The 24,683-nt window shown below is 32.0% G+C and overlaps 2 protein-coding genes across 2 annotated transcripts; one reads left to right on the top strand and one right to left on the bottom strand.

Annotated features, from left to right (window-relative positions):
• The first annotated feature begins 342 nt into the window (after positions 1–342).
• On the top strand, positions 343–12,801 carry LOC132741573 (delta-aminolevulinic acid dehydratase-like). Its single transcript, XM_060729776.1, has 9 exons — positions 343–551; positions 5,967–6,114; positions 6,629–6,764; positions 7,135–7,218; positions 7,813–7,957; positions 8,928–9,015; positions 10,087–10,173; positions 10,766–10,895; positions 11,664–12,801. Exons 1-9 carry the CDS (start codon positions 439–441, stop codon positions 11,723–11,725), a joined length of 993 nt encoding a protein of 330 aa, XP_060585759.1. The 5' UTR covers positions 343–438; the 3' UTR covers positions 11,726–12,801.
• Positions 12,802–17,784: 4,983 nt separating this feature from the next.
• On the bottom strand, positions 17,785–24,415 carry LOC132741572 (peptidyl-prolyl cis-trans isomerase-like 3). The gene is made up of 6 exons (XM_060729775.1): positions 24,290–24,415; positions 23,997–24,071; positions 22,823–22,916; positions 22,464–22,531; positions 21,055–21,173; positions 17,785–18,947 (listed from the first exon to the last, which is right to left on the bottom strand). The coding sequence occupies exons 1-6, from the start codon at positions 24,290–24,292 to the stop codon at positions 18,803–18,805; spliced, it is 504 nt and encodes a 167-aa protein (XP_060585758.1). The 5' UTR covers positions 24,293–24,415; the 3' UTR covers positions 17,785–18,802.
• Positions 24,416–24,683: the final 268 nt, after the last annotated feature.

Raw genomic sequence — 24,683 nt, 5'->3', positions numbered from 1 at the left:
TTTCGAATTAAACAAATTTTCCACAGCAGCAAAAAGACCTCTCGCAGGCTTCTTTTTAAAGAAGCAAACTTGTATAACTCATCAATATGTGAAATATGTAGACTTTGTGATTTATAAATAGTTTTTAAGATTATAGTGAGCGGTACCTCTATGGGGGCATAAGTCTTGCAGTAATTTCTTGTAACACAGTAAAGGTGCAAATGAAATATCTAAGTAAATAGAGTAGAAACATTGAAATTTAACACGAAATAAGAATTGTACATGTATGATAGTATTTACGCCCCACCATACATAATTTTAAGGGCTTTCCTTGTAATTTATCTATGACGTCAATTACTCGACGCTGATTGGTCGTTCTTTTGACAGGTTAGGAACACCGCTGAAGTCGTGATATTTAGAACGTGACATTAAACTATTGAATTACCATCTGTTTTGAAGATGTGCGACCATGTTTTACTTCATAGTGGATATCATCATCCAGTTCTGAGGTCATGGCAGGCCACAAATACAACAATTACGGCAGAAAATCTTATTTATCCAATATTCATTACGTAAGTAAACAAGTTGTGTTTTTCTGTTTTGATAGGTGGGTGGGGTACGAAAAAATCTCACCTGTATTATTATTTCCTGTTGGAATAGAACAATTCATGATAAAACCGTTTGGTTTCTTTGAAGATTAAAATGCATACAAATTTATTAATATAAACATAATCAAATGTGACACATTTTAACAGATGAAATGACATTGTTTTATATAGTCAGTTCACATAGTTGCAACAGAGCCCCGGGACTAGAATTCATAACACTGACTTGAACCTTTAAGATAAGACTAAAATTTTATATGTGAATGTTTTGATCCATTACATTAACCAGCTATAATTTTTGGTCCTTGGATTAGACCTTCAGGTGGTCACACTGGTGATGTTGGTAGTTTCCATTGTTTGGAACACGGTACTAAGTCATACAATTTGCATTTACCAGAGCACAATTATATTAACACAGCTTTGATTACATAATTGTAATTAAAGTGGTGGTATATCTGGTCGGTTGGCATACTATTATAATAACATTTGTAGTACATTACAATTTATAATATACATGTATACAATGATATTAACATACATGTAGGGTTCTATTCCAGGAGATTGGAGAACATAATGCTAATAAATTAATTTACTGGCTATGTTAGTATTTTTAGCATTTTAAAGAATGAAACTGCTTGATAGGATGACATCACTTTGCTCAGAGACATAGATCTCTGCTTTGCTGTTATGATTGAAGTTGTAAAACTTTAAAATCATATACTCTAAAATAAAATAGTAACAGATAAAATGACATTTATCTGATTTCCATGGAAAAGGGGCTTGTCACGGTATCCTGTTTTCTCGTAAACCATTTAAAATGTGGTACAATATGCAAGCCTTGCTACCACCCTGTGGGCTAGTGTCACAGTAATAGATACACAGTACTGAAACTCAGATATTTCCAGTATAAAGTCTGTACTTTTCAGTAGATTTTTACTACCTAGGATGCATGTTTGCAAATGCCATTTCTTGGCCCACTCTGCCCTTAACAATATTTGGTTACATAATTGGCTAAAATTTTAACAATTTCCAATGTCAAACCACTCGGACTTTGATGTTTTTTATACAAACTTACATATTGTTTAGTAATATAAAAAAAAATAGTGAAATCCAGACAAAATTGACTCTTGACCTATTCTGGAAAACAAGTAAAACTCACTCTGGAATATGACGTGTTATACCTTTTGTTAATTTAACTGTGCTACTCTGTTTTAATAAAAATCCTGGATGAGCTCTTGTTTTCCTAAATTATAAGTTATATGATATAAAGAAACCCAAATACTGGTATTTAATTTTGAATGACTACTAGTAATGATGACACATAATGTTGGACTGTACTGATGAATTATGGTACAATAAATTCATAAAATTTGAATGGGCTCCCTGAGGGCAGTACAATATTATGACACTTGAATTTTTGCTATGTTGATGATTTTAACTAAAAAAAAAACAACTTTTCTGCAAGAATATTATATTGAGGGTAATTTTTAGCATAGATCATCTGAAATATTTTTTCTTCTATTTATCATTGATTGAAAAATGTGACATACAAATAATTATGCAAATGTTTATTAGTGATCAAACTTGTATTTATAAATAATATTGAGGGATTTGAATTCAGCTTATACATTGAAATCATCAGCCTCATATCAGTGTCATACATATAATATTTGTCATTTAATAATGATATTTTAATTAAGGTATATGTAATGTGATTACATGTAGTTTAAAATGTATCAGATATGACCAAGCTTCATGAGTGGCTATAAGAATAATTTTATAAAAGTTTTCTTTTTAAACAACAAATTGAAGATTTTTTTTAAAGGACAGGTAAGTCTAAGGAAAAAACTTTATGAATAAATACGGTAGTAATATCAATAGGTACATGTATGCTATATTTTCCCCCAATAAATGCCCCAACAGTAACTAATAGAAGCTTACTTGTATCAGCTTAAAATTGATGAAATTAATTGAAAGATGGAAAGCTGTCTCTTATAATTACCAAATGCGTGTCAAATTGAATTGACATTGAAAATTTTATAAAATGTGTGGGTCAACTGAATTCTCAGTTGTTGGAATTTGATTTCAGTTTTTTTCCTTTTCTAATTTATCATACTGTGTTTTCCCCTTCAGAAAGTCACAGGTTGTTTTGAAAATAAAAAAAAATCACTGCTTAAGAACATGACGTTTGAATGTAATGTTAAATGTAGGACATTTCCTCATATCAAAGATGATTACAATTTACAAGTCTCTTGTCTTGACTTTGTTCTATTTATGTATGACCAGATTTATTGTCGAGTAGATAAGATTATAAACAAGTAGGTTGCCAATTGGTGAATAATTTCATTTTTTCAGAGCTCATCATTCTGTTTTATGTATTACTTATAGGTATTTACTTAAAGCTAATTACATGCCTCCAGATGAGTCAAACTATTTCAATAAAATCAAACTTGTAAAAATGTACTAAAATGTAAGGAAAAGTAAACAGTTTCAAGATTCAAGTAAAATTTTACATATTATGTGCAATTAATGACTGATTTTTCAGTATTTACTCTTATATTTCTACTTTGTTACTAACACAGTAAAGGCTATTAATGCATATTTTGACCACTTTAATTTTTCGCAATTTACGTAATTTGTAAGTGCCATTGATAATATGTAAATTGCTTCCTTTTGGTTACTTCACAATATTACAAATTCAAATACATTTTCAAAATTTTCATGAAATGTAGCATTAATCTTTAGGCGTGCTTCTTTAAAATTGGACTTAACATTAATATTACAGTGTAAGAAATTAGGATTTGAATCCACTAGGCTGGTAGGACTACCAGATTGGAATATTCACTAGCCCAAAAGACTTTTCACTAGCACAATTCATTTGTTCAAAACAGTTGTTTATATTGCCTCTGAAAATACAGTAGCCTGGTCGAGCTTGTTACTGTGAAAAGTTGGTAGCCCGAGGAGAAATGAACAGTAAGTCAGGGGCTATAGGACTACTGCTAATTTCGAACACTGATTTTTTTTATTTTTTTTTCAAAATAGTTAAGACAAAAATACAATGTATCCAATTGAAACAGTTTTGGGGAACATTCTTGGCTATTCTTGTGAAATGTGATGTGCTGTTTTTAAGTACATGTACTTTAAGGGCACTGTTACTTAGAACAAAAAGAATGACCACATGTATATTTTCCTAATTTTGAGCACTTGACAGGTACTTTTCAATCCTAAGACATGAATCATGTTCTGTGTATATGTTAAGGGTCTGATGATATAAAACTAAAAACAACACATGTCTTCATTCATCATGAGTCATGCAATTTTTAGTGTACTTTGAATTACTATTTTCTGTTAGTACTAACTAGTACTAACTATAGTAAACTTTGACTGAGAATTTGTTTATTAAAAGTGATTAATTGAGCCTTGGTTGTGACACCTGCAGAATTTTTTTCACAGGAACTTGAAGGATCTTATCCCTTAAACTTAGAAAAAAACCAAACACTGTTACTGATAACTGAGTTAAGCAAGACATTATAGTTGTTACCTATAATTCCAAGAAGATTTTTACACATTATAACCCAGCACATGCTTTAAGAATTTATAATTAATTAGAAAATGATGCAAAAACAATAATCATCCTTTATATTTTGATGATATTTGAAAAAAATTGTACTGTAACAGGGCCTCAATTAAGTTTCAAAATTTGGAATTCAGAGACTGCAAAAATTCATGTTATTTAGGTAAAAGAGAGAAAAAGTATTAGACTTTGGAAGTCACAAGCCTTCCATTAAGAGAAGTCCTGCTGTAATTTAACCTCCGACTCCCCTGTCCCCCACTTGGAAATGAAAGGCTCCAGTGTGCATTAATTAGAAAAATACATGTATATAGTAGATATCACGTAGTGTATGGATCAGGGAGTCTGGTCACATCTGTGAGCAAGTCAGCTATATAGCACTGTGAGATTATCATAAATAGAGAGGTAAATTATATTAATTTGCATTTGCTTCATTTCATTTAAAATGTGTTTGACAAGCAAAACTGACAAAGCAGAAACAATAATTATAAATTGAAGCAGGGTTAACAGCAAAATAATTTATTCTTGATGATTTTATATTCACTAATTCAATTCATTTCAATACCTCACAAATTCAAGTGTTGTTAATTCCCATATTCAAAGAATTCAGAAATTTAAAACTCCATCAATAATTGTCTCCCTCTTTCTTAAAATAGTTAATAATTCTTAACCCATAGCTAAATTGCTGTCTTAACCCAGGCTCTAAAAAAGATGAATGGTTACGGTAAAATGACAAGTCCATTTAAGATCATTCACTGTTGTTTATGGTAAAGATATTGAGAGTAGCAAGTGTTAAGATCTTTAATCATTTAGTGTGGTAAGGGTAAAATATATTAAATGTGGTAAGGGTAAAGATATTTAGTGTGGTAAGGGTAAAGATAATTAGTGTGGTAAGGATAAAGATATTTATTGTGGTGAGGGTAAAGATATTTATTGTGGTGAGGGTAAAGATATTTAGTGTGGTAAGGGTAAAGATATTAAGTGTGGTAAGGGTAAAGATATTTATTGTGGTAAGGGTAAAGATATTAAGTGTGGTAAGGGTAAAGATATTTATTGTGGTGAGGGTAAAGATATTTAGTGTGGTAAGGGTAAAGATATTAAGTGTGGTAAGGGTAAAGATATTTATTGTGGTAAGGGTAAAGATATTAAGTGTGGTAAGGGTAAAGATATTAAGTGTGGTAAGGGTAAAGATATTTATTGTGGTGAGGGTAAAGATATTCATTGTGGTGAGGGTAAAGATATTTAGTATGGTAAGTGTAAAGATATTTAGTATTGCAAGGGTAAAGATATTTATAGTGGTAAGGGTAAAGTTATTTATTGTGGTAAGCGTAAATATATTTATAGTGGAAAGGGTAAAGATATTTAGTGTGGTAAGGGTAAAGGTATTTATAGTGGCAAGGGTAAAGATATTTAGTGTGGTAAGGGTAAATATATTTAGTGTGGTAAGGGTTAAGATATTTAGTGTGGTAAGGGTAAATATATTTAGTGTGGTAAGGGTAAAGATATTTAGTGTGGTAAAGGTAAAGATAATAAGTATGGTAAAGGTAAAGATAATTAGTATGGTAAGGGTAAAGATATTTAGTGTGGTAACAGTTTAGATTGATATAAAGAGTGGTAAGGGTAAAGTTATTTAGCAAGGTTAGTGATATTGATCTACTTAATACCATTCTCAAGCTAAGTTTTGTTTTACTTTCACTTTTAGATTAAAATTTGCAATATTTTGGTGTCAGGGATATATAAAGCCTAGGGAATGTTATAAAGGAATAATAGTTAAAGTACACACATTAATTTTCTTTTTTCTTTTCTTCTAGAGATGATGACGACGCTATACAGGAGATTGCCAGCATGCCGGGCCAGGCACGTTATGGTATAAACAAACTAAGGGAAGCTTTAAAGCCTCTGGTGGAGAAAGGCTTGAAAACTGTACTTATATTTGGTGTGCCAGAGAAAATCCAAAAGGTAATATCTTACACGTTTGATCAGTCTTTCTAATTATAATATTTTAATATTTTGCCTCTTAAAAGCATATTTTAAAGTTGCCTTTAGTGAAATGAGTACACTCCAGGAATTTTCTTCACAGTTAAATGTTTATTCATAAAATGTGACATGATAACTTGCCAACCTATTAATGGACTAGATAGACCTTAAATTACCCCACAAAATGTATTAAAAAATAACACTACTGTTTTATTTGCAGTTTAATATCATTATTCATTGATAAAGATTTAATTTATAAATACTTAACTTGTAGAATCACAACTCAAAAGAGGATGAATACTGGCACAAAAGCCATAATCTGAGTTGAAAAGTTACTAGTATTATGCATGTCTTGTAATAAAAGTTAAACATACAAAATCTATCTAAGAATTTTAATATACTGCTCCAAATTAAAAAAGATACGTGTAATTATTCCATTACAAGTATATATGCTATATCATGTGGTAGTTAACGTTTTTTTATGATTTTATTTCAGGATAATAATGGAACGGCGGCTGATCTACCAAACACACCAACAATGATGGCAATACAGATGTTACGACAGTGGTTCCCGGATCTACTTATAGCAGCAGATGTGTGTCTGTGTCCATACACGTGTCACGGCCATTGTGGTGAGTAGATACTTTAGAAGAAGTCACTCGGCAACTAGCAATCAGAGATAAAACATGAAATTTTCATGTAAATTTACTGTTTTTTAATGCTCTGAGGGATCACTTTTTTTCAGATATTTATAAAAAATCTGTTCATTGTTAATTGGGATACAAAATTGGTTTTGATGCATTCTTTCTAATATGTTAAAAACGTTTGAAACCAGATTGATTATTATTTATTTTATATACCCTATTACTATTTATGACTTTTCATTTAGTATTTTTTCTTGCAATCTGTTGCAATATAAAACACAAGACCCACTTTTGTATTGGCATATTAAGAGTGTATACTTTTTCATGTCTGTTTATTTCCTCTGTGTTATCATCACAGGTATATTGTACGAGGATGGCACATTAAATAATGAGGCTAGTATAGCCAGACTCGCTGAAATCAGTGTCAGTTACGCAAAAGCAGGTAAAACCTTTTTTTTTATAAAACATATTTTCTTCAGTTTTAAATACATTGTGTAACTCGGTTAAAATTCATGAACATTCAAAGTTCTCTAATGCAGGGTCAGTTATCCTTTACTTGTTTAAGGTAGAAATGTATTTCCAATATTAAGCTTTCTTTTCTTGAAATAATATGTTTGTGATATTTTTATGATATTGTATGAATTATATGTATTTTTATGAAAAATATAATGCTGATATACAGAGAGTCTCTGACGGTCTGACCCTTGAGTGAATTCCTCACTTCTTTACATAACCTGGATATGTATGTCCAGAGTAGAGCTAAAAGACTCTTTAAACAACCTTAAACATTTAAAACCCTGACCCTTGCTGAAAGCCCATCATTCTGACTTATTCAAGAGTGAATATTAAATTCAGACCAAATGGCTATTGAAACCATGAAGCTGTTCTTAGATAACACATACCATTAAATGCATTTAAAAGTCTTAGTCATCATCAACTGTAATATAATCTGATGACACATTGAAAAACAAAGTTCACTTCTTCAATTATGTTTAAATTCTGGATCATTGATATACGACTATTTTAATACTTTTAGGATGTCAGATTATCGCACCATCAGATATGATGGATGGAAGAATTGGTGCCATCAAGAAAGCCCTGGCTGAGACTGGTTATGGTAGTAAGGTATCGGTGATGAGCTACAGTGCCAAGTTCGCATCCAGCTTTTACGGACCTTTCAGGTATAATTTCAATTTAATTACCTCAATTTTGCTTTTCAGTTCTGTAATTCAGTGGTTAATCTGATTAACTCATTTTCCTTTCTCCATCATAAATTTAAATCACGCCATGGTATAAAATTTTTTATGTGGAGATGGTCCTACCTAGGTGTCCACTCCACCCACAAGTTTAAAATTGATTATTCACCTTTTATTCACTTAGCAACTTCTGCAAGTATGAAAGATTACTGCTATAAAATACTTTCAATTAATAGTTCCATGAAACAGACTTTGCTACTGCCTCCGCGCACTCTGATCAGGATCCATGCTGTTTGCTTACAAACCCTATTACAAGTAGAGAAACTGATAGCGAACAGCATGGATCCTGATCAGACTACGCGGAGGCGCAGGCAGGTCTGGATCCATGCTGGTGGCAATCCCTGTATGTTGGTTTTGTTGTGATGCAGCTCATATATTTTGTGACATATAGTATGTTTTAGCTTTTTGCAGTTTTTTTTTTTTAACAATATTTGTTTAACAGGTCCATTATGCCTCAGAAATGCTACCAATTTTATTCTTACTTTTTGGTACTATCTTGTCACAGTTTACAAAGTAATGCTCATTTGCCATATATACATGGACTATCTTTTGCATGTATAGCTCTTTTACCATTGATATAATCATAGTGAATTAGTATTTTGTATGGAAGTCAAGATACTACTTTGTTTACATTTTGCTACCTTTTGCTTAGTAACCTTTATGACACATTACTCACGCTCAGCACTTTGTTCTTCAGTTGTAGAACAACTTACATGCCCTGTATCCATTATTTGAATACTGTTAAACACTTGTTTGACATTGATTTCTAAGGCATATTGCTCTCTTTAATAAGATCCCTGATGAATAAGACAACATTGATGCCCTTATATAAGGGTAGACTTTTGCTCTTTAAGCCTATCATTATTTGAGTGTTACAATTTTGTTTAATTTACAGAGATGCTGCAAAGTCGGCCCCAAGTTTCGGAGACAGGAGATGTTATCAGCTCCCACCTGGATCTAGTGGTCTGGCAGAGAGAGCTGTGGTATATAAATTTATGTTATAATAATGAGCATCACTGTCGTGTAGTAATGGGTTAACCTAATAGGAGTTAACCTCTTACTGCACCAAGGTGACCATTTATTGTATATACATGTGGCTTGTCTGTTTAAATTATTAGATATAAAATTTTTCGACAGGTTGTATGGCTTCATATAAACAGATGTTTGTACATATATTGCAATCAACCATTTATATACGGTCTATGGGGCCTCCGTGGCCGAGTGGTTAAGGTCGCTGACTTGAGACCACAGGTCCCTCACCGCTGCAGGTTCGATCCTCACTTGGGTCGAAATCTTTCATGTGATGAAGCCATCCAGCTGGCTTACGGAAGGTCGGTGGTTCTACCCAGGTGCCTGCTCGTGCCTGAAATAATGGCAGGAGAGGCATCTGGGGTCTTCCTCCACCAATTAAGCTGGAAAAAAATCGACGAAAAAATCTCGGCAGGACACTCTAGGATGGCCCGACTTGAGTGTACGGTCGCCCATATGGGCTTTCCAGCGGCTACCTTAAATAAACGCATAACAAAAAAAATATATATATACGGTCTTATAGCTTGTCAAAAATATTCATAACAAAAATAAATAATAATACAAAAAACTTCCTTTGTTTCCGAAAAAAACAGGAAATAGTTCAAAAACTGACAACAGTGATGTATATTGTTTATACAAACCTCGTTATCAGATGAAAAGCAACATAGCAAAAGTATTATCAAGCATTATATGAAAAGGCATTGTTTTATTTCCATGTCAGTTTGGGCAGCATACCTCTAGATTTTTACTTAAATTTGAAACACAGTTTAGGAACTGCCTGAAATAGTACGGATATAACTAAATGAACAGTTTTGCTTTATAAAAGTAACAATTAAAATAACAAGAATATCACATATTGAAAAATGCAGTAAAAACATTCACTATGTATTTTACAAATTGAACATGATTTAAAGGGTTTTTTTGACATGACAGGTTTGGGAATATTTTTCGAGATTTATGTTTCAATTAATAATGGTCTTCATCAATATCACACATATAAAAATTTCTGTGTAATATTTTTACAGGACAGAGATGTACAAGAAGGTGCTGATATTCTGATGGTTAAACCCGGCCTTGCATACTTAGACATTGTAAAATCCATAAAAACAAAGGTATCCAAACACGTGATTGAAAAATTTTATATAAAAATTAAACACAAGTCAATAAGAATTATTAATTCTATATAACATCTAATTTCGTATACATTAAAACTTTGTCATAAGATTATGTACTTCACATCTCAATAAAGTTAAAATTAATCGAACTGAATTTCTGTGTTCTGAAATAGGACCTATTCAAAATGAATTTAGATTTTGAAATAAACAAGAACCAGATATTTATTTCTGAAATGTTAGAGGTAATATGTATCATATCATAATAGTGTTATAATTTTTACTCTGGTTTATAACATAAATCAAACCACCTGCCCCTCACCGCTGTGGGTTCGAATCCCAACAGGGACTTTGGATTCTTTCATGTGAGGAAGCTATCCAGCTAGCTTACAGAACGTCTGTGGTTCTACTCAGGTGCCCATTTGTGCCTGAAAAATGCCTGGAGGGGCACCTGAGGTCTTCTTCCACCAGTAAAGCTGGAACGTTGCCAAATGACCTATACTGTGTTGGTGTGGCGTAAAAACCAAGTTAAAAAAAAATAACATAAATCATATCATAATAGTGTTATAATCTTTACTTTGGTTTATTACAGTATCCCACACATCCAATGGCCATTTACCAAGTGTCCGGGGAATATGCTATGTTATATCACGGTGCTAAAGCTGGGGCATTTAACCTACAAACCACACTTCTAGAAGTTCTATCATGTATGAGGCGTGCAGGTATGTATTGTTTGTGCTTATCTTTATGGCAGTCATTTGTGAATATTTTAAGAATGGAGCAATAGCGACAGGAGAATGTTTCTAATTTCTGTAGAACAGCTACAGATATGTACTAACATACTTAGTGTTAAGCTTTATTTTGCCTCATTATTATTCACATTATCACTTCTCTGCGGTTCTATGAAGTACTATGAAAAATAGAAGTTGGCTATGAACAGAATTTGATATAGTATCAACTTTTGTTCTTCTATGAAAATTAACGTACAGGATTTTTTAGAAATACAGCATTTTCTTTGGAGGACAAATATGGACACTAATTGACCGTATTATTTGATCCAAGACCTTGTAACACAATTTTCTCGAATGAATTATAGTTATCTCTTTCTATTTATACACGCTTTGTCTTGATATTAATTTAAAATCTCAAAAGTTTGTTAATACTTATTTGATATTCCTTGCTTTTGTTTCCAAAATGAAAAATCTCTAAAACCAAATCTTGACATCATTTAAGAATTTGAGAAAGTTTTAATATGTAAACTTTGAAATGTATAGACATTGATTTATAATTTTGCAATTATGTCATGAAGATCTTTATCCATAATGTTTTTCTGTGGTGCTACGTCATTCAATGAATATATTGGGGACAGAAATTATATATATCACTAGGTTTCATACAATGTGATATGAATTATATCTAACTGTTGAATTTTAGTATGACTCATTGAGCATTATCAAATAAAATATAATCATAACTTGTTTTGTTTACAGGTGCTGATATTCTTATTTCCTACTACACACCTCAGTTACTGGACTGGTTATCTACAAAATGAGCTGCCATGTTTTAGACTGTGCCCACATTTTCATCAATCGTCCATCCATCAAATTCTATGGTCCCATTTTGTACATCTTATCATGACATATGTTTCCATTGTGCTGGAATGATCAGAGACATCAGTATCAGCTGAATGTTTTGTTTAAAAGTCTTTCTGTATTTATTCTTCAGGTCTAGGTATTTTTAGCTCTTGGACTCTGTTTTAAAAGCTCTTGTGCAAAATTACCAAGCCATATTTTTAACCTTAAAACGTGTGATCATTTATATGCCATGACTTATTTATATAGAATGATACTAGTTGTCTATGAAAAGTATGTCAGGGTTCAACTACTGCCATAGAAATAGATTTGTACTGCCTGACAACTTTCATGACATTTCACACTGTATTGGATGCCATATCCATATGTATATAATAAATTGTCATCACAAGAAACCATATGGTTGTTTCTTTGATATTTTTCTGTTGATCAATAGTTGATGTATATTTGAAAAAAATGATAGTTTTGGCTAATTTGTGTCTGGAAATTATGAAAATGCCCCCAAAATAAACTGTCAATGGCAACAGTATTTCCTTTTCCAGAAAAAAACAACAGTTCTTTATGATAACCTAATCCTTTTCCAAAAAAAAGTTCCTTATGATATAAAATGTTATTTTTGTTTTATTGAAAAATAGAATTGCTATTTTATATGTTAATTTTTAATTTTATTGTTAACACATTATATAATCAGAGTTTATTTGTCATTATTATACAGATTTCTTTCATAATTATATGTGTACTATCACTTATAAAAACTTGGCATTGTGGCAAAAGTATAAATTTAGGCTACACTGTACAGTTCCCTAATGACTACAGATTTTAACTGTTCAATTAAGATAACTTAATATTAGTAATTAATTCCTTTAAGATGAAAATTCACTGTAAAGTTAACATTAAACAGGACAAATCTTATTAATATTCATCGTGATTTCTTGAGTGAATGATAATGGGCAGTTCCAAAAAATAGTAGATGGTCAAGTTCATTTAGAAATCAAGCTAATGGTTAAAGGTTAAAAATTTGGCTTTATTCCTTATATTTACAAGCCCTGTTTTTCATTGATTTAATTTACCAAAAAACAATAGGAATATTTCTGTTTCTTTTATTTCTATATTTCTTCCAGTGAAATTAGCAAATATTGGCAATATCTCACCTTAAGATAATTTCTACCTTTATCATAAACAAACATTTACCATAAAACAATCAAAGTGCTGCAGCACTGAATGCGACGGACATGCAACCGGAGAGACATTTAGGGGTTTTTTTTAGAAAAAAAAAAAAAAAAAAAAAAAAAAAAAATATATAACAGAGAAAATTTGTTCCATACAAGTTCGAGATTTGTAGAGCAATACATTTTGTGTCCCAATCTGATATAATCCAGATTTTCTTTTTTCAAGCATTTAAATACAGAATGAAATTTATGCCTAAAAACTCTGGTCAAACTTGTAAATCAGTGTCATTATCGATTTATTCCAAGAAATGATATGTAAATAGAAAAAAAACTGTCAACGAAATATTTCTAAAAAACGATGCAAATAAACTTCAAGCATAATACATTATACATGTGAGAATGTTATTTAGAATTGCTTCGTGTTTTAACATAGTGGACATACAGACAATAAAATATAAGTCATTTGTATTTTTTATTTCTCTTGGATATGTACGTCTCATTAAAAATATTTTTGGTTAAAATCATCAGCAATTAATAGTGTATTTTTTAGTGTTTTTTTTTTTATTTACAAAGGCCAGAGCACATCGTTTTTATTTTAATTTAAATGTCACTTAAGCACTACAGTGTTTAGTTGTCCTTTTCATTTTCACACTAAATTCCATTTTCAACTTGTTTGCTTCTTACAATTGTATAGAATTTCTAAGAACAAAGTAAGTATCCGCTGGTTTATAACATGTATAATGTGTACTCCCTACTGTCCGAAAATCGGCACAGGTAAAGCAGAATCTATTTATAGAATAGCGAAGGTAAACTCATATCGTGACCTAGAAAAATATGTAAACAAACCACAAGAATCAGAAGTAGAACTGATATTATAAGTTACTTCAATAAAGTTTACCATGAAAGACTACATGGTGGTAAAGTGTTGAAAAACTCTCTTGTTACATGAATTTTCAAAAATAGATATTTATACTGACCATTGTACTGAATCTAATTTATTAATAACTGCTGAATATTCAGCTAAACCCGCGGTATGAGTCACGAAAATAGTTCTTGTTTTATTAATGCGCGAGTTATTCTAGAGTCACGAAAAACTTTTGATTTGTTAATAATAATGTTTTGTATAATGTAAAATATTTATTTCCTACTAATAATTTCTTGGAACTCAGAGCTTACACCTTTATTATTGTATAATTTGCTGTCCTACTTTTTCGACAGCGGTAAATCGTTTCGGCAGTAATTTGCATATTGCGCAATAATACTACGGGACTACAACGTTTTAATCAATCATAAACGCTCATATTTTAACTTGGATAACTTAATTTGAAATTGAAAAGGCTAAATATGGAAGATTTTAAGATATCCCGACATAGTATGGGAGTTTTAAAGGATCAATTTCATGTACTATTTCTTGGGCTGTTAATCGGTTGAGGACACATTGCGCGACTGTAGCAGACGAAATCCCGTGTGTAGATGACTTAGCTCTGAACGCGCCTGAGGGCGCGTCCGTCGCAAAAATCGGGTTATTGATTGCATCTACATGTATGTTGTCAAATCAGCAAAAAAATATTTATTTTAAATGAATATAAATATAACATGTTCATAATTTTGTGACTGAATACTGCCTTTTATCATTTAAAATGTCATTTGTTATGTCAAATATTACATCATCAAATCATTTGATTAAAAAAAATCACCAGTAAAATCATGCCCGGGGCTATATCGGTTTTAATTTTCTTTCATTGTAAAAGAGGAAGTGTTCGATATATCTTTGTTACTTATCACTTAAGGCTATAAACCAACATAAATGATTATAATATAAATAAATGAGCTGCGTCACGACAAAACCAACATAATGGGTTTGCGACCAGCATGGATCCAGACCAGCCTGCAGGGATGTGCAGGCTGGTCTGGATCCATGCTGGTCGCAAACCCATTATGTTGGTTTTGACTGGCGCGTCTCAAATATTCTTTTATCCTTCAGATAACTTGGACATCCTGGGATTTTTTTAATACATACAAGTCAATTAAAATGCCTGAGCTTTGACATACAAGTATGTTTTTTTCAATGTAACTAAATTGTTAGTCTGCCTTGACATCCTTGAAAGCATTGTTTACATGTAAGTCAATAAAAAAGATATTTGGAAAATGTAGGCTTGAAATAAATTCTTGCTTAAAACATGCAGACAATCTCATGGATTATCAACTTCTATTTGGATTAAAATAATTTTTTGCATTTCTTAAACACTTAATCAGCTGGCAATGAAAGTGATTAGCATTTTCCATCAGTATAGAGCCAGGAAACCCTGAAAATCTGATCAGGCTTTACAATGTTAGCAGCAAGGTCTGTTTATGTATGTTGATATTGAAATCCCTGAAAATCCTAATGGACTGTCCCAAATATAAATCAGGGCAAATCCATTACAAGATATACAGGTAATGGGTTCATACCATATTTATGGAATATTGTAAATTGTAACATAATGTACAGTCATCCTAAAGGTTCAAGTATATAAAGATCACATTGGGCATTTCTCGGGAGATCATTGAAGTTAAATATGGTTGTTGATTTCCATATATTTTTTTTAACTAAATGTTTATGAAACTTTCGTGGTTGTGGCAGTGGTTATTATTATAATATTATATCCCACCGCAGGCTATAGAACAAAATATTCACTTCCTTGACAATACAATGTTCACCTCAATTAAAAACTCAACTCTGTGGACATGTCTTGGGTGAACGTTTTATTCTATAACACTGTGTTTCGGATGTTTATTACATTATAACCAAACATATCAATATTCAAGATGGACATTTCTTAATCAAAAACGACACCCAGTATGTGCATGATGTCCGTTTGGTTATGTCAACTGGCTGAAAAGTGATTTTACCATGTGACATCATGAATTGTTAAACCACTGATGTCATGAAAGTCTATATCAGTAACTTTTTTTGTTTAGTTTTGATTTACAGCACACCAACACAATATAGGTTATGTGGCGCTGAAACAGGAAATATGATTTGAACTAATCTGGGGTATTGCAAACTTTATATATCATGTAAAGCAAAATGTTACTCATTATTTTAACATAGCTGTGACTGTAGTTTTCTTATGCAAATATGCATAATGCTTTGGAGAAAAAAAACAACAGGTTTTGTTATAATAATGTGATTAAAGTGTAAATTTATGAAAGTGTTGTTTTTTCTATTAAACATATTTACCAATATCGTAGCTGGATATTATGGGAAATTATGAAGAACAGGTATAATCTCAGCCCCCCACCCCCAACCCCCTTTAACTGCAATATTAATGCATCAAGTTTGTACCAGGCTCAGGTTTTTATCGAAATTTAACATATGTCAACCCAGATACCAGACATTGTGCGTTAGAGCCTCCCTAGAATGCTACACTAAAACTGGTTAGTTCTTAAAAGTGAACTTTAGGGATGTTTAAATGAACTTCAAAGTTTCAATACTATCCTGCTGATAAGACTTTTGAGGTCATGAACCCATAAAACTTATACAATGTTAACCTCCCCCCAGATTTTGTATATCAATTAAGGTATGACTCCCCTAATGCACTACCTAAGCTTTGATGAGTATTTAGAAAGCCTAGAATTACTGTTGACTGCATTGAAACTGGAGGGCATGGGTTCAAACCCCAAGCGAATCAACTTTTTCTTTTCTTCCCTTTTATATTTAGTTAGTATATAAATAATCAGCAGAAAATACAGCAAGGTAAAACAACATGATATTTCGTCCGAGTTTTGTAAGAGATAAATTACAATTTTATGATACAACATGTACATGTAATTCCCTTAACCCTTTCTACTTCCACCAGCTTTAATGTTGCATCTTTCCTACAAAATACACCATGCTTAAAAGGAAATGTTAGCCCTTCGTAAGTAATGATGTCTTGAATGAGTGACTGTATATTATTGTCGGCTAAATTTTAGAAGTTTGACAACGAAACTTTAGTACCCTTGATAACAGCTTGGCAAGATATCATACAGGTGTACTTCTTCCCCTTGTTTAAGCCACCTAAATTTTGCTTTAAATTTTGAGAAAAATAATAAAATTCAAAAAGCAGACGGCACTTTGAACAGCATAAACATTTTCCCAGCATTCAAAGTGTAAACTATGGGAAGTTTAAAATAAGGAGTACAACGGGAGAATTCAGAAACAACAAGGCTGTATTTCTGATTTTATTGCATTTAATAATTTCACAGTGTATAAAGTAGTACTTCCAGTTTACACATGAAAAGTTAAGATAAAATATATAGATTCCCAAGGAAGATACATGTCCATGGTAGCATTGTACATTTTTGTGATGCGCTCACAGGAACTTTGGGAAATTTAAAGGATTGAAGATTGCGGCTTATATTTCTGGTAATGTAACGACTATTTAAAATAATTCTCCAATTTATAAATATCATGTCATATTATATCTTATCAAAATAATATTAATGCAAAACAATCTGGTAAAATTTGACACTTAAATAAAAACGCGTGTTATGATCCTTCAATACACCTTGAAATCTGATCAATTTTTCACTAGCAGATTACATGTAAATAAAATTGAGATTTAGTTTAAAAGATCACCCAATATGATAATACAAAAAGTATATCAAAGGTTGCACAAACATTATGCAAAGTGGGTACAGGATATATAATTTACACCACAATATGCGGTCCGTTCTTATTGTATATAGCCTTGCAAACATGGTATAGTGATTCTGTTAATCAATTTACATTCACTGTAAGCTGTTCATATCATCAAAATCTTTTTTTAACCCATTTGATATGACTGGATACATTTGGCATAGTAATCAACTTTTTTAACAGTGTCAACTTTCACAGATATAATACATTTATTTCATTGCTAATTAAATACACAAAGCCTTAAAGTTACTGCTGAATTTACAATATATATCAAAAAGTTTTGTATGCATGTCATAGTAAATTCACCATTCACTTGTTTACTAGTTGCAGAGCGACAGGTTATGTAGTTCAACATTAACTATTGTGAGCTTATATAACCTAAGGTGTTAAACAAAAAATATTACCAAACTAATAATTTAAGATGGCCATATAATCACCTAAGGTGTTATAACAAAAGTTATATAGCAAACAAACATTTAAAGATGGCCACATAATCACCTAAGGTGTTAACCAAAGTTATATAGCAAACTAACAGTTAAAGATGGCCATATAATCACCTATGTTGAGAAACAAAAGTTATATAGCAAACTAATATTTAAAGATGGCCATATAATCACCAAAGGTGATAAACAAAAGTTATATAGCAAACTAATATTTAAAGATGGCCATATAATCACCAAAGGTGATAAACAAAAGTTATATAGCAAATTTATATTTAAAGATGGCCATATGATCACCTAAGGTGTTAAACAAAAGTTATATAGCAAACTAATATTTAAAGATGGCCAAATAATCACCTAAGGTGTTTAACAAAAGTTATATAGCAAACTCACAGTTAAAGATGACCATATAATCATCTAAGGTGTTAAACAAAAGTTATATAGCAAACTAACATTTATAGATGGCCATATAATCAATCAACTCTGAATAACCAATTTATTATACTGCCTTATCAAACTTGAAGATAATTCATAAATTAACAGCAGCAGAGTATATTGATAATATAAACATCACAATCGTCCAATTAGAATTGGTGTTACAAACATGCAATATAATAATGATTCACCACCAGTCATTATCAAGTGCACCATATTATTGTCCATTTACATGTTTAATTTGGCGTGCCAAGATCCCAAATCATTCCCCACAGTTTGCTAAACATGATACACTTTCTAGCATTGCTTTAAAAGTCACAATTTTGCGTGTCATCTCTGCGTCTTGTAGTCTTTATCGGCTATTGGGTTTGCATGTATTGTGACTGAACGTATGTAGATATCTCGCTCCGGACGATGTTTCTCATTTACTTGAAGTTTCTCAAAGTCGTCTAACGTTTCAAATCCATCTATAACCCTTAAAAAAGTAATAAGAATTATTTAATTGGTATAACATTGTAACAAAACTTTACATCAAAGAATCAAACATTAATTAACATCACTTGAGTGGCTTAAATAGAAAGACCAACACAAGCAGTTGTGAATAGAGCCAGTCCAGTCTGCATACTTTAAACTTGTTTAGTTATTTCAGACTCTTTTTCACTGTTTGGAACTCTATTACTTTGTCATCCAATTCTGTTTGAAACAACATTGGTCTGTTACAAATTTAGTGTCATAAAAAGTTTTGCTTTTCATAAAATAATATTACGTTTATACCTACAATGATTTTTAAAGTTATGAAAGCTTTTAATTAAGAAATCCGTCAGTCATATCTAAGGCAATACAGAATCAGAATAGGTGAATTCTGTTCAATGTAATAACATAATGAGTTATAATCACTTTTTATATTTGTAAACTTGACAAAATCTTTATTTTTTGAAACAATTTTCATCCTTCTATGGGGAGTTAAACAAGAGGGCCATGATGGCCCTGAAGTCGCTCACCTGTACATAGGCCCCCGGAGCAGGGCCAGTTTAAAGCCCAGGGCTTTTATTTGAACTAACTTGGTAGACAACCATTAGAAGATGTTTCATGCTAAACATCTAAGGTCTAGCTCATTGGGATTTTTAAAAGAAGATTTTTTTAAGTTTTTTCTTTACACATATAGTTAAAAACAATTACACACCTGGGGCAGGGCCAGTTTTGACCCCAGGGCTTTTATTTAAACAATCTTTGTAGACACTTACTAGAAAATGTTTCATGCTTAATATCTAAACTCTAGATATTCGGGTTTTTTCAAAGAAGAATATACTCGTATAAGGAAAATCAATGTCCTCCGGGGCAGGGCCAATTTTGACCCAAGGGCTCTTATTTGAACAAACTTGGTAGACATCTATTAGAAGATGTTTCATGCTAAACATCTAAGGTCTAGCTCTTTTGGTTCTTTATAAGAAGATTTTTAAGTTTTTACTATATGCATATGGGGAAAATCAATGACCCCCTGGGGCGGGGCAAATTTTGACCCCATGGCTTTTATTTGAACAAACTTGGTAGACACCCATTAGAAGATGTTTCATGCCAAATATCTTAGCTCTAGCTATTTGGATTCTTTAAACAAAGTTTTTTTTAAGTTTTTACTATATGTTTATATGGAAAATCAATGACCCCCTGGGGTGGGGCCAACTTTGACCCCAGGGCTTTTATTTGAACAAACTTGGTAGACAACCATTAGAAGATCTTTCATGCTAAATATCTTAGCTCTAGCTCTTTTGGTTCTTTAAAAGAAGATTTTTTAATGTTTTTATTATATGTATATAGGGAAAACCAATGACCCCCTGGGGCGGGGCCAATTTTGACCCCAGGGCTTTTATTTGAACAAACTTGATAGACATCCATTAGAAGATGTTTCATGCTAAATATCTTAGCTCTAGCTCTTTTGGTTCTTTAAAAGAAGACTTTTTAAGTTTTACTATATGCATATAGGGAAAAAATGACCCGCTGGGGCGGGGCCAATTTTGACCCCAGGGCTTTTATTTGAACAAACTTGGTTGACACCCATTAGAAGATGTTTCATGCTAAATATCTTAGCTCTAGCTATTTGGGTTCTTTAAAAGAAGATTTTTTTTAAGTTTTTACTATATGCATATATGGAAAATCAATGACCCCCTGGGGCGGGCCAATTTTGACCCCAGGGCTTTTATTTGAACAAACTTGGTAGACACTCACTAGAAGATGTTTCATGCCAAATATCTAAGGTCTAGCTCTTTGGGTTTTTTAAAAGAAGATATTTAAAGTTTTTTCTTTTGGTTGCCATGGCAACCAGAGTTCTGCATGGAATTAAATTCTTTGAACAATTTTTAAAGGTGACCACCAAAGGAACATTCCTGTGAAGTTTGGATGAAATTGGCTTAGTGGTTTATGAGGAGATGTCACTTAAAGTAAAAGTTTACGGCCGGACGCCGGACGAAAAGCGATCACAAAAGCGATCACAAAAGCTCACGCTGTCACTTTGTGACATGTGAGCTAAAAAGAAACAATGGTACATGATTTGAAAGTTATTATATAAATACATGTATAGCCCTTACTTTCCAACAACTGTATATTTCATATCAAGATGTGGTTGTTTACTGTATGTTATGAAGAACTGGGAACCATTGGTGTCCGGCCCATTGTTCGCCATTGATACAACTCCTCTTACATTGTGCTGCAATAACAAGACAATATTGACCTTTAACCTTCTGAATTTGCATAACAGTTGTCTAGCTTTGAATTTAAAACAGTCCATTAAAGATTAATGGATTTCTATACAAAAATTGAGCTACCTACAGTATAAAACCTTGTCAGATAGCATGCATGTGCAGACTGGTGTAGCATTAACTGTAAATGTTAATCCAGCAGTTACAAACAGATCTTGCAGATAAAACTATAAAAACTGAGATTCTGGGTAATGGGCATACATGCCATAATGTCCCGGATGTCCAGGATTGTCAAGAAAATTAACTGGCTGTCCCACAGTCGTTCCGGAGAAAAATTTTGGGGTAAAAAAAAGAAATCCGGAACTTATTTGCAAAAAGAACGATTCCAATTTTATGCAATTAAATTTGTAAGTTTATCATTCTTGCCAATTGAAAGAACGATTTTCCCCTGACAATTTAGTAATACACAAGAACTGTTGACACTAATCCAATGATTGGTACATGTATAATATGTGTGACCTTTCTCTGTCAATTAAATGATTGTTTTTACCCCTGCTGCTTGCTTGGCAAATTTGTCAATGACTGCCTGCCTAAATAACTCTGCCTACAATTACCTCGCAGTATGTCATGTACGCATGTCGGCATTTTTGATAAGACCGCCCATTAATGATGATTGACACTTCTAGAGCACCAAAAGATCTCATAATTAAGGCACTTTACTAGCAGTAACATGTTATTTCATAAGTGCATGAGCAAAATCAGTCACTAATGTTATACAATTTGAAGACAATCTGAAAAAATTTCATAAGTGCATGAGCAAAATCAGTCACTATTAAAATGTTATACAATTTGAAGGCAATCTGAAAACTCTATAATAAGAAATAATAAGCCATCCTTGTTGTGACTGACAAAATTTCTTCCCAGCATGTTTTGCATAAAAGTATAAGAACTATATTCTTTCACTGGTTTTGATTTGATATAAAAACTAAAGATAGAAATACATCTATTAAAGATCAATTTCAATATATTTCAATGTCTACTAATGAGCCGCGTCATGACAAAACCAACATAGTGTGTATGGGACCAGCATGGATCCAGACCAGCCTGCGCATCCCTGCAGTCTGATCAGGATCCATGCTGTTTGGTTACCAACTCTATTTACAAGTAGAGAAACTGAAAGCGAACAGCATGGATCCTGATCATCCGCACAGGCTGGTCTTGATCCATGCTGGTCGCAAACGCACTATGTTGGTTTTGTCATGACGCGGCTTAAATATCATATCAAACAGATACCTTACCTTAAGACCTTCTCTTAGCTCATCCTCAAACTTACGTCCCCATATACTGTTACCACCTTTACCTGTACCTATAAAACACATTCAGTTATGATGAACAATTACCTTACATGCTAACACAGAATTTATTTTACTTTCAGAAAGAGAGGCCCATAAAAAAGTCCTTTTTCCAATCAAATTCTTTTAAAAATCATAGTTCCCCCCCCCCCCCCAAAAAAAAAACAACAAAAAAACAAACTTACCCTGTTTTTTAAATTTTTTTACTTCCAAAACAAGCAAATTATAGCTATATTTTTCTTAAAATCAAGAGGCTTAAAATGCCTCTTTAATTCCAATTAAGTAAGAAAAACCAGTGAGAATACCTGTAGGATCTCCTGTCTGTAGCATGAAGCCTTTGATGTTTCTGTGGAATTTACAGTTGTTATAGTAGTCACTGGCACATAATGCAAGAAAATTCTGAAAATAATAAAATATATTCTCTTCTGCATCAGTGACTTATATCCTCATTACCAATGTAATATTTTGCCAACAAGACATCATAAATTATCTATTTAAGTTTATATTATACTCATAAATGAAATATTGAGATATATTGATGAAATCAAATGCATACATTTTGTATAAATTTTCTTTTTTCTATATCAATTATCTAACCGTTTTTTCTTATCACTTGATGAACATAAATCCTGTATTTTTAGTAAAAACTTGATTTTCCTTTTTATGCATGTAACAATTCATTGGGCCAAAATTACAACATGTGGGATTATGGCAATATTAAGTTAGCTTATCACTATCACCCTTATGTAACCTGTTTTCTTGTATTGACCTTAACTGGCATAGATGAATTTACATAACATTTCAAGACAGTGATTTTTGACCCTGAACACAGAAAAGTATCCCTTTAAGTTTTAGACATAACGAAGAAAGGAAACAACATATGTGAAAAAAGCACAATCATTTTTCTTGATTTGTGAATACTGACCCATCATAGAAAATATTTGTGTTTTTGTATGTACAAAAATATCTGAACTATAATACTTTTCTGGTATTTTACTGATATTTTTATAAAACATCAATAATTTTACTTGCATATGTCACATTTATGTTGACTAATGGTATAATCAGCCCTACAATTTGTAGACACGTTATTGGATTACAAAGTGCCAATTTTATCTGTTTTAAGTATGTTACAATAATACAAGAAACCCAGAAGCCTGATAAGACGAGAAACCCTGATAATATGAGAAACCCTGATATTATGAGAAACAGGGATAACTGTTTATTCTAGTTATTCTGATTTCCTAAAATTAATGTTGATTAAGATAATCACCAGACTCTTTCACAAATAGATGAAATTGAATCAATCGAGTTTTTTATGTTTAAAAATAACATTTTTTATATTCTATTGGGTGAGTTGTGTACCTTGGGCTTGGGAGGCTGTACAATCTTTTAATTTTGTAACACCCCATGCATGTAGTCATTAAGCAGTCTCAGAAAACAAAACCAGGAAAAAAAGAAGAAAAAAAGAACACATACCTCACTAGCTATGGGAACTTGTTCACAGAAAAGTTCTATCTTCAAATCACCTAAATCGGTATGGAATGTAACCGACTGAAATTAAGTCAACATTTAAAAAACTTAACATACAATCAAGATCGAAAATATAAGGGTACGAATCCTTCATTCATTTTACGGTATTTTCAGCATATAATTTTGTTCTGTAAGCGATTTTAGTAACTCAAATAGAAATAAAATGATACACATTTTTATAAAGAATATAAATAATATAATTTTGCTTTTAAACAAAGGAAAAACGAGTTTATATTTACCATTGCGTTTGCCGGTCGTCAAATTTCAAAGTGAAAGTAAACAATGGATTGGATATATCTCATACAGTGCCGTACAGTATCCGTATGTACAGTATTTTTATGGTCTCGGCCCAGTTTATTTTCGTACCCTTTGTTCTATAGTAAATCAGTCACAATTGATCAGTCCTCTGTTCTTGGTGAATTATATATAGTCTTCAACTGTAAACATCAACATTATCTAGGTCCGTCTGTCTGTTTGTCCCCGCTACATTCGTGTCCGGACTGTAACTTTGTGATACACTGAGGGACTTTGAAATAGCTTGGCACAAATGTCTACCACATCAAGTCGATGTGTTGCACACTATCTCAAAGGTTAAGGTCACATTAGCATTTTGAACTTTCAAATCATCATAAT

The sequence above is a fragment of the Ruditapes philippinarum genome, unplaced genomic scaffold (genome assembly GCF_026571515.1).
Source record: "Ruditapes philippinarum isolate M1 unplaced genomic scaffold, ASM2657151v2 ctg1149_1_1_1_1, whole genome shotgun sequence".
Taxonomy (NCBI): domain Eukaryota; kingdom Metazoa; phylum Mollusca; class Bivalvia; order Venerida; family Veneridae; genus Ruditapes; species Ruditapes philippinarum.
The sequence above is the reverse complement of the archived record's forward strand: the minus strand, read 5'-3'. Positions and strand labels throughout refer to the sequence as shown.

Excerpts from the sequence above, each read along its gene's own strand:
- LOC132741573 (XM_060729776.1), top strand. The coding sequence starts at position 439 with ATGTGCGACCATGTTTTACTTCATAGTGGATATCATCATCCAGTTCTG. Across the intron at positions 6,115-6,628 it reads TGCCAGAGAAAATCCAAAAG|GATAATAATGGAACGGCGGC; the intron begins GTAATATCTTAC and ends ATTTTATTTCAG. Across the intron at positions 7,219-7,812 it reads TGTCAGTTACGCAAAAGCAG|GATGTCAGATTATCGCACCA; the intron begins GTAAAACCTTTT and ends TAATACTTTTAG.
- LOC132741572 (XM_060729775.1), bottom strand. Across the intron at positions 22,917-23,996 it reads AAGTTCCCATAGCTAGTGAG|AATTTTCTTGCATTATGTGC; the intron begins GTATGTGTTCTT and ends TATTATTTTCAG. Across the intron at positions 21,174-22,463 it reads AGCTAAGAGAAGGTCTTAAG|CACAATGTAAGAGGAGTTGT; the intron begins GTAAGGTATCTG and ends TTGTTATTGCAG.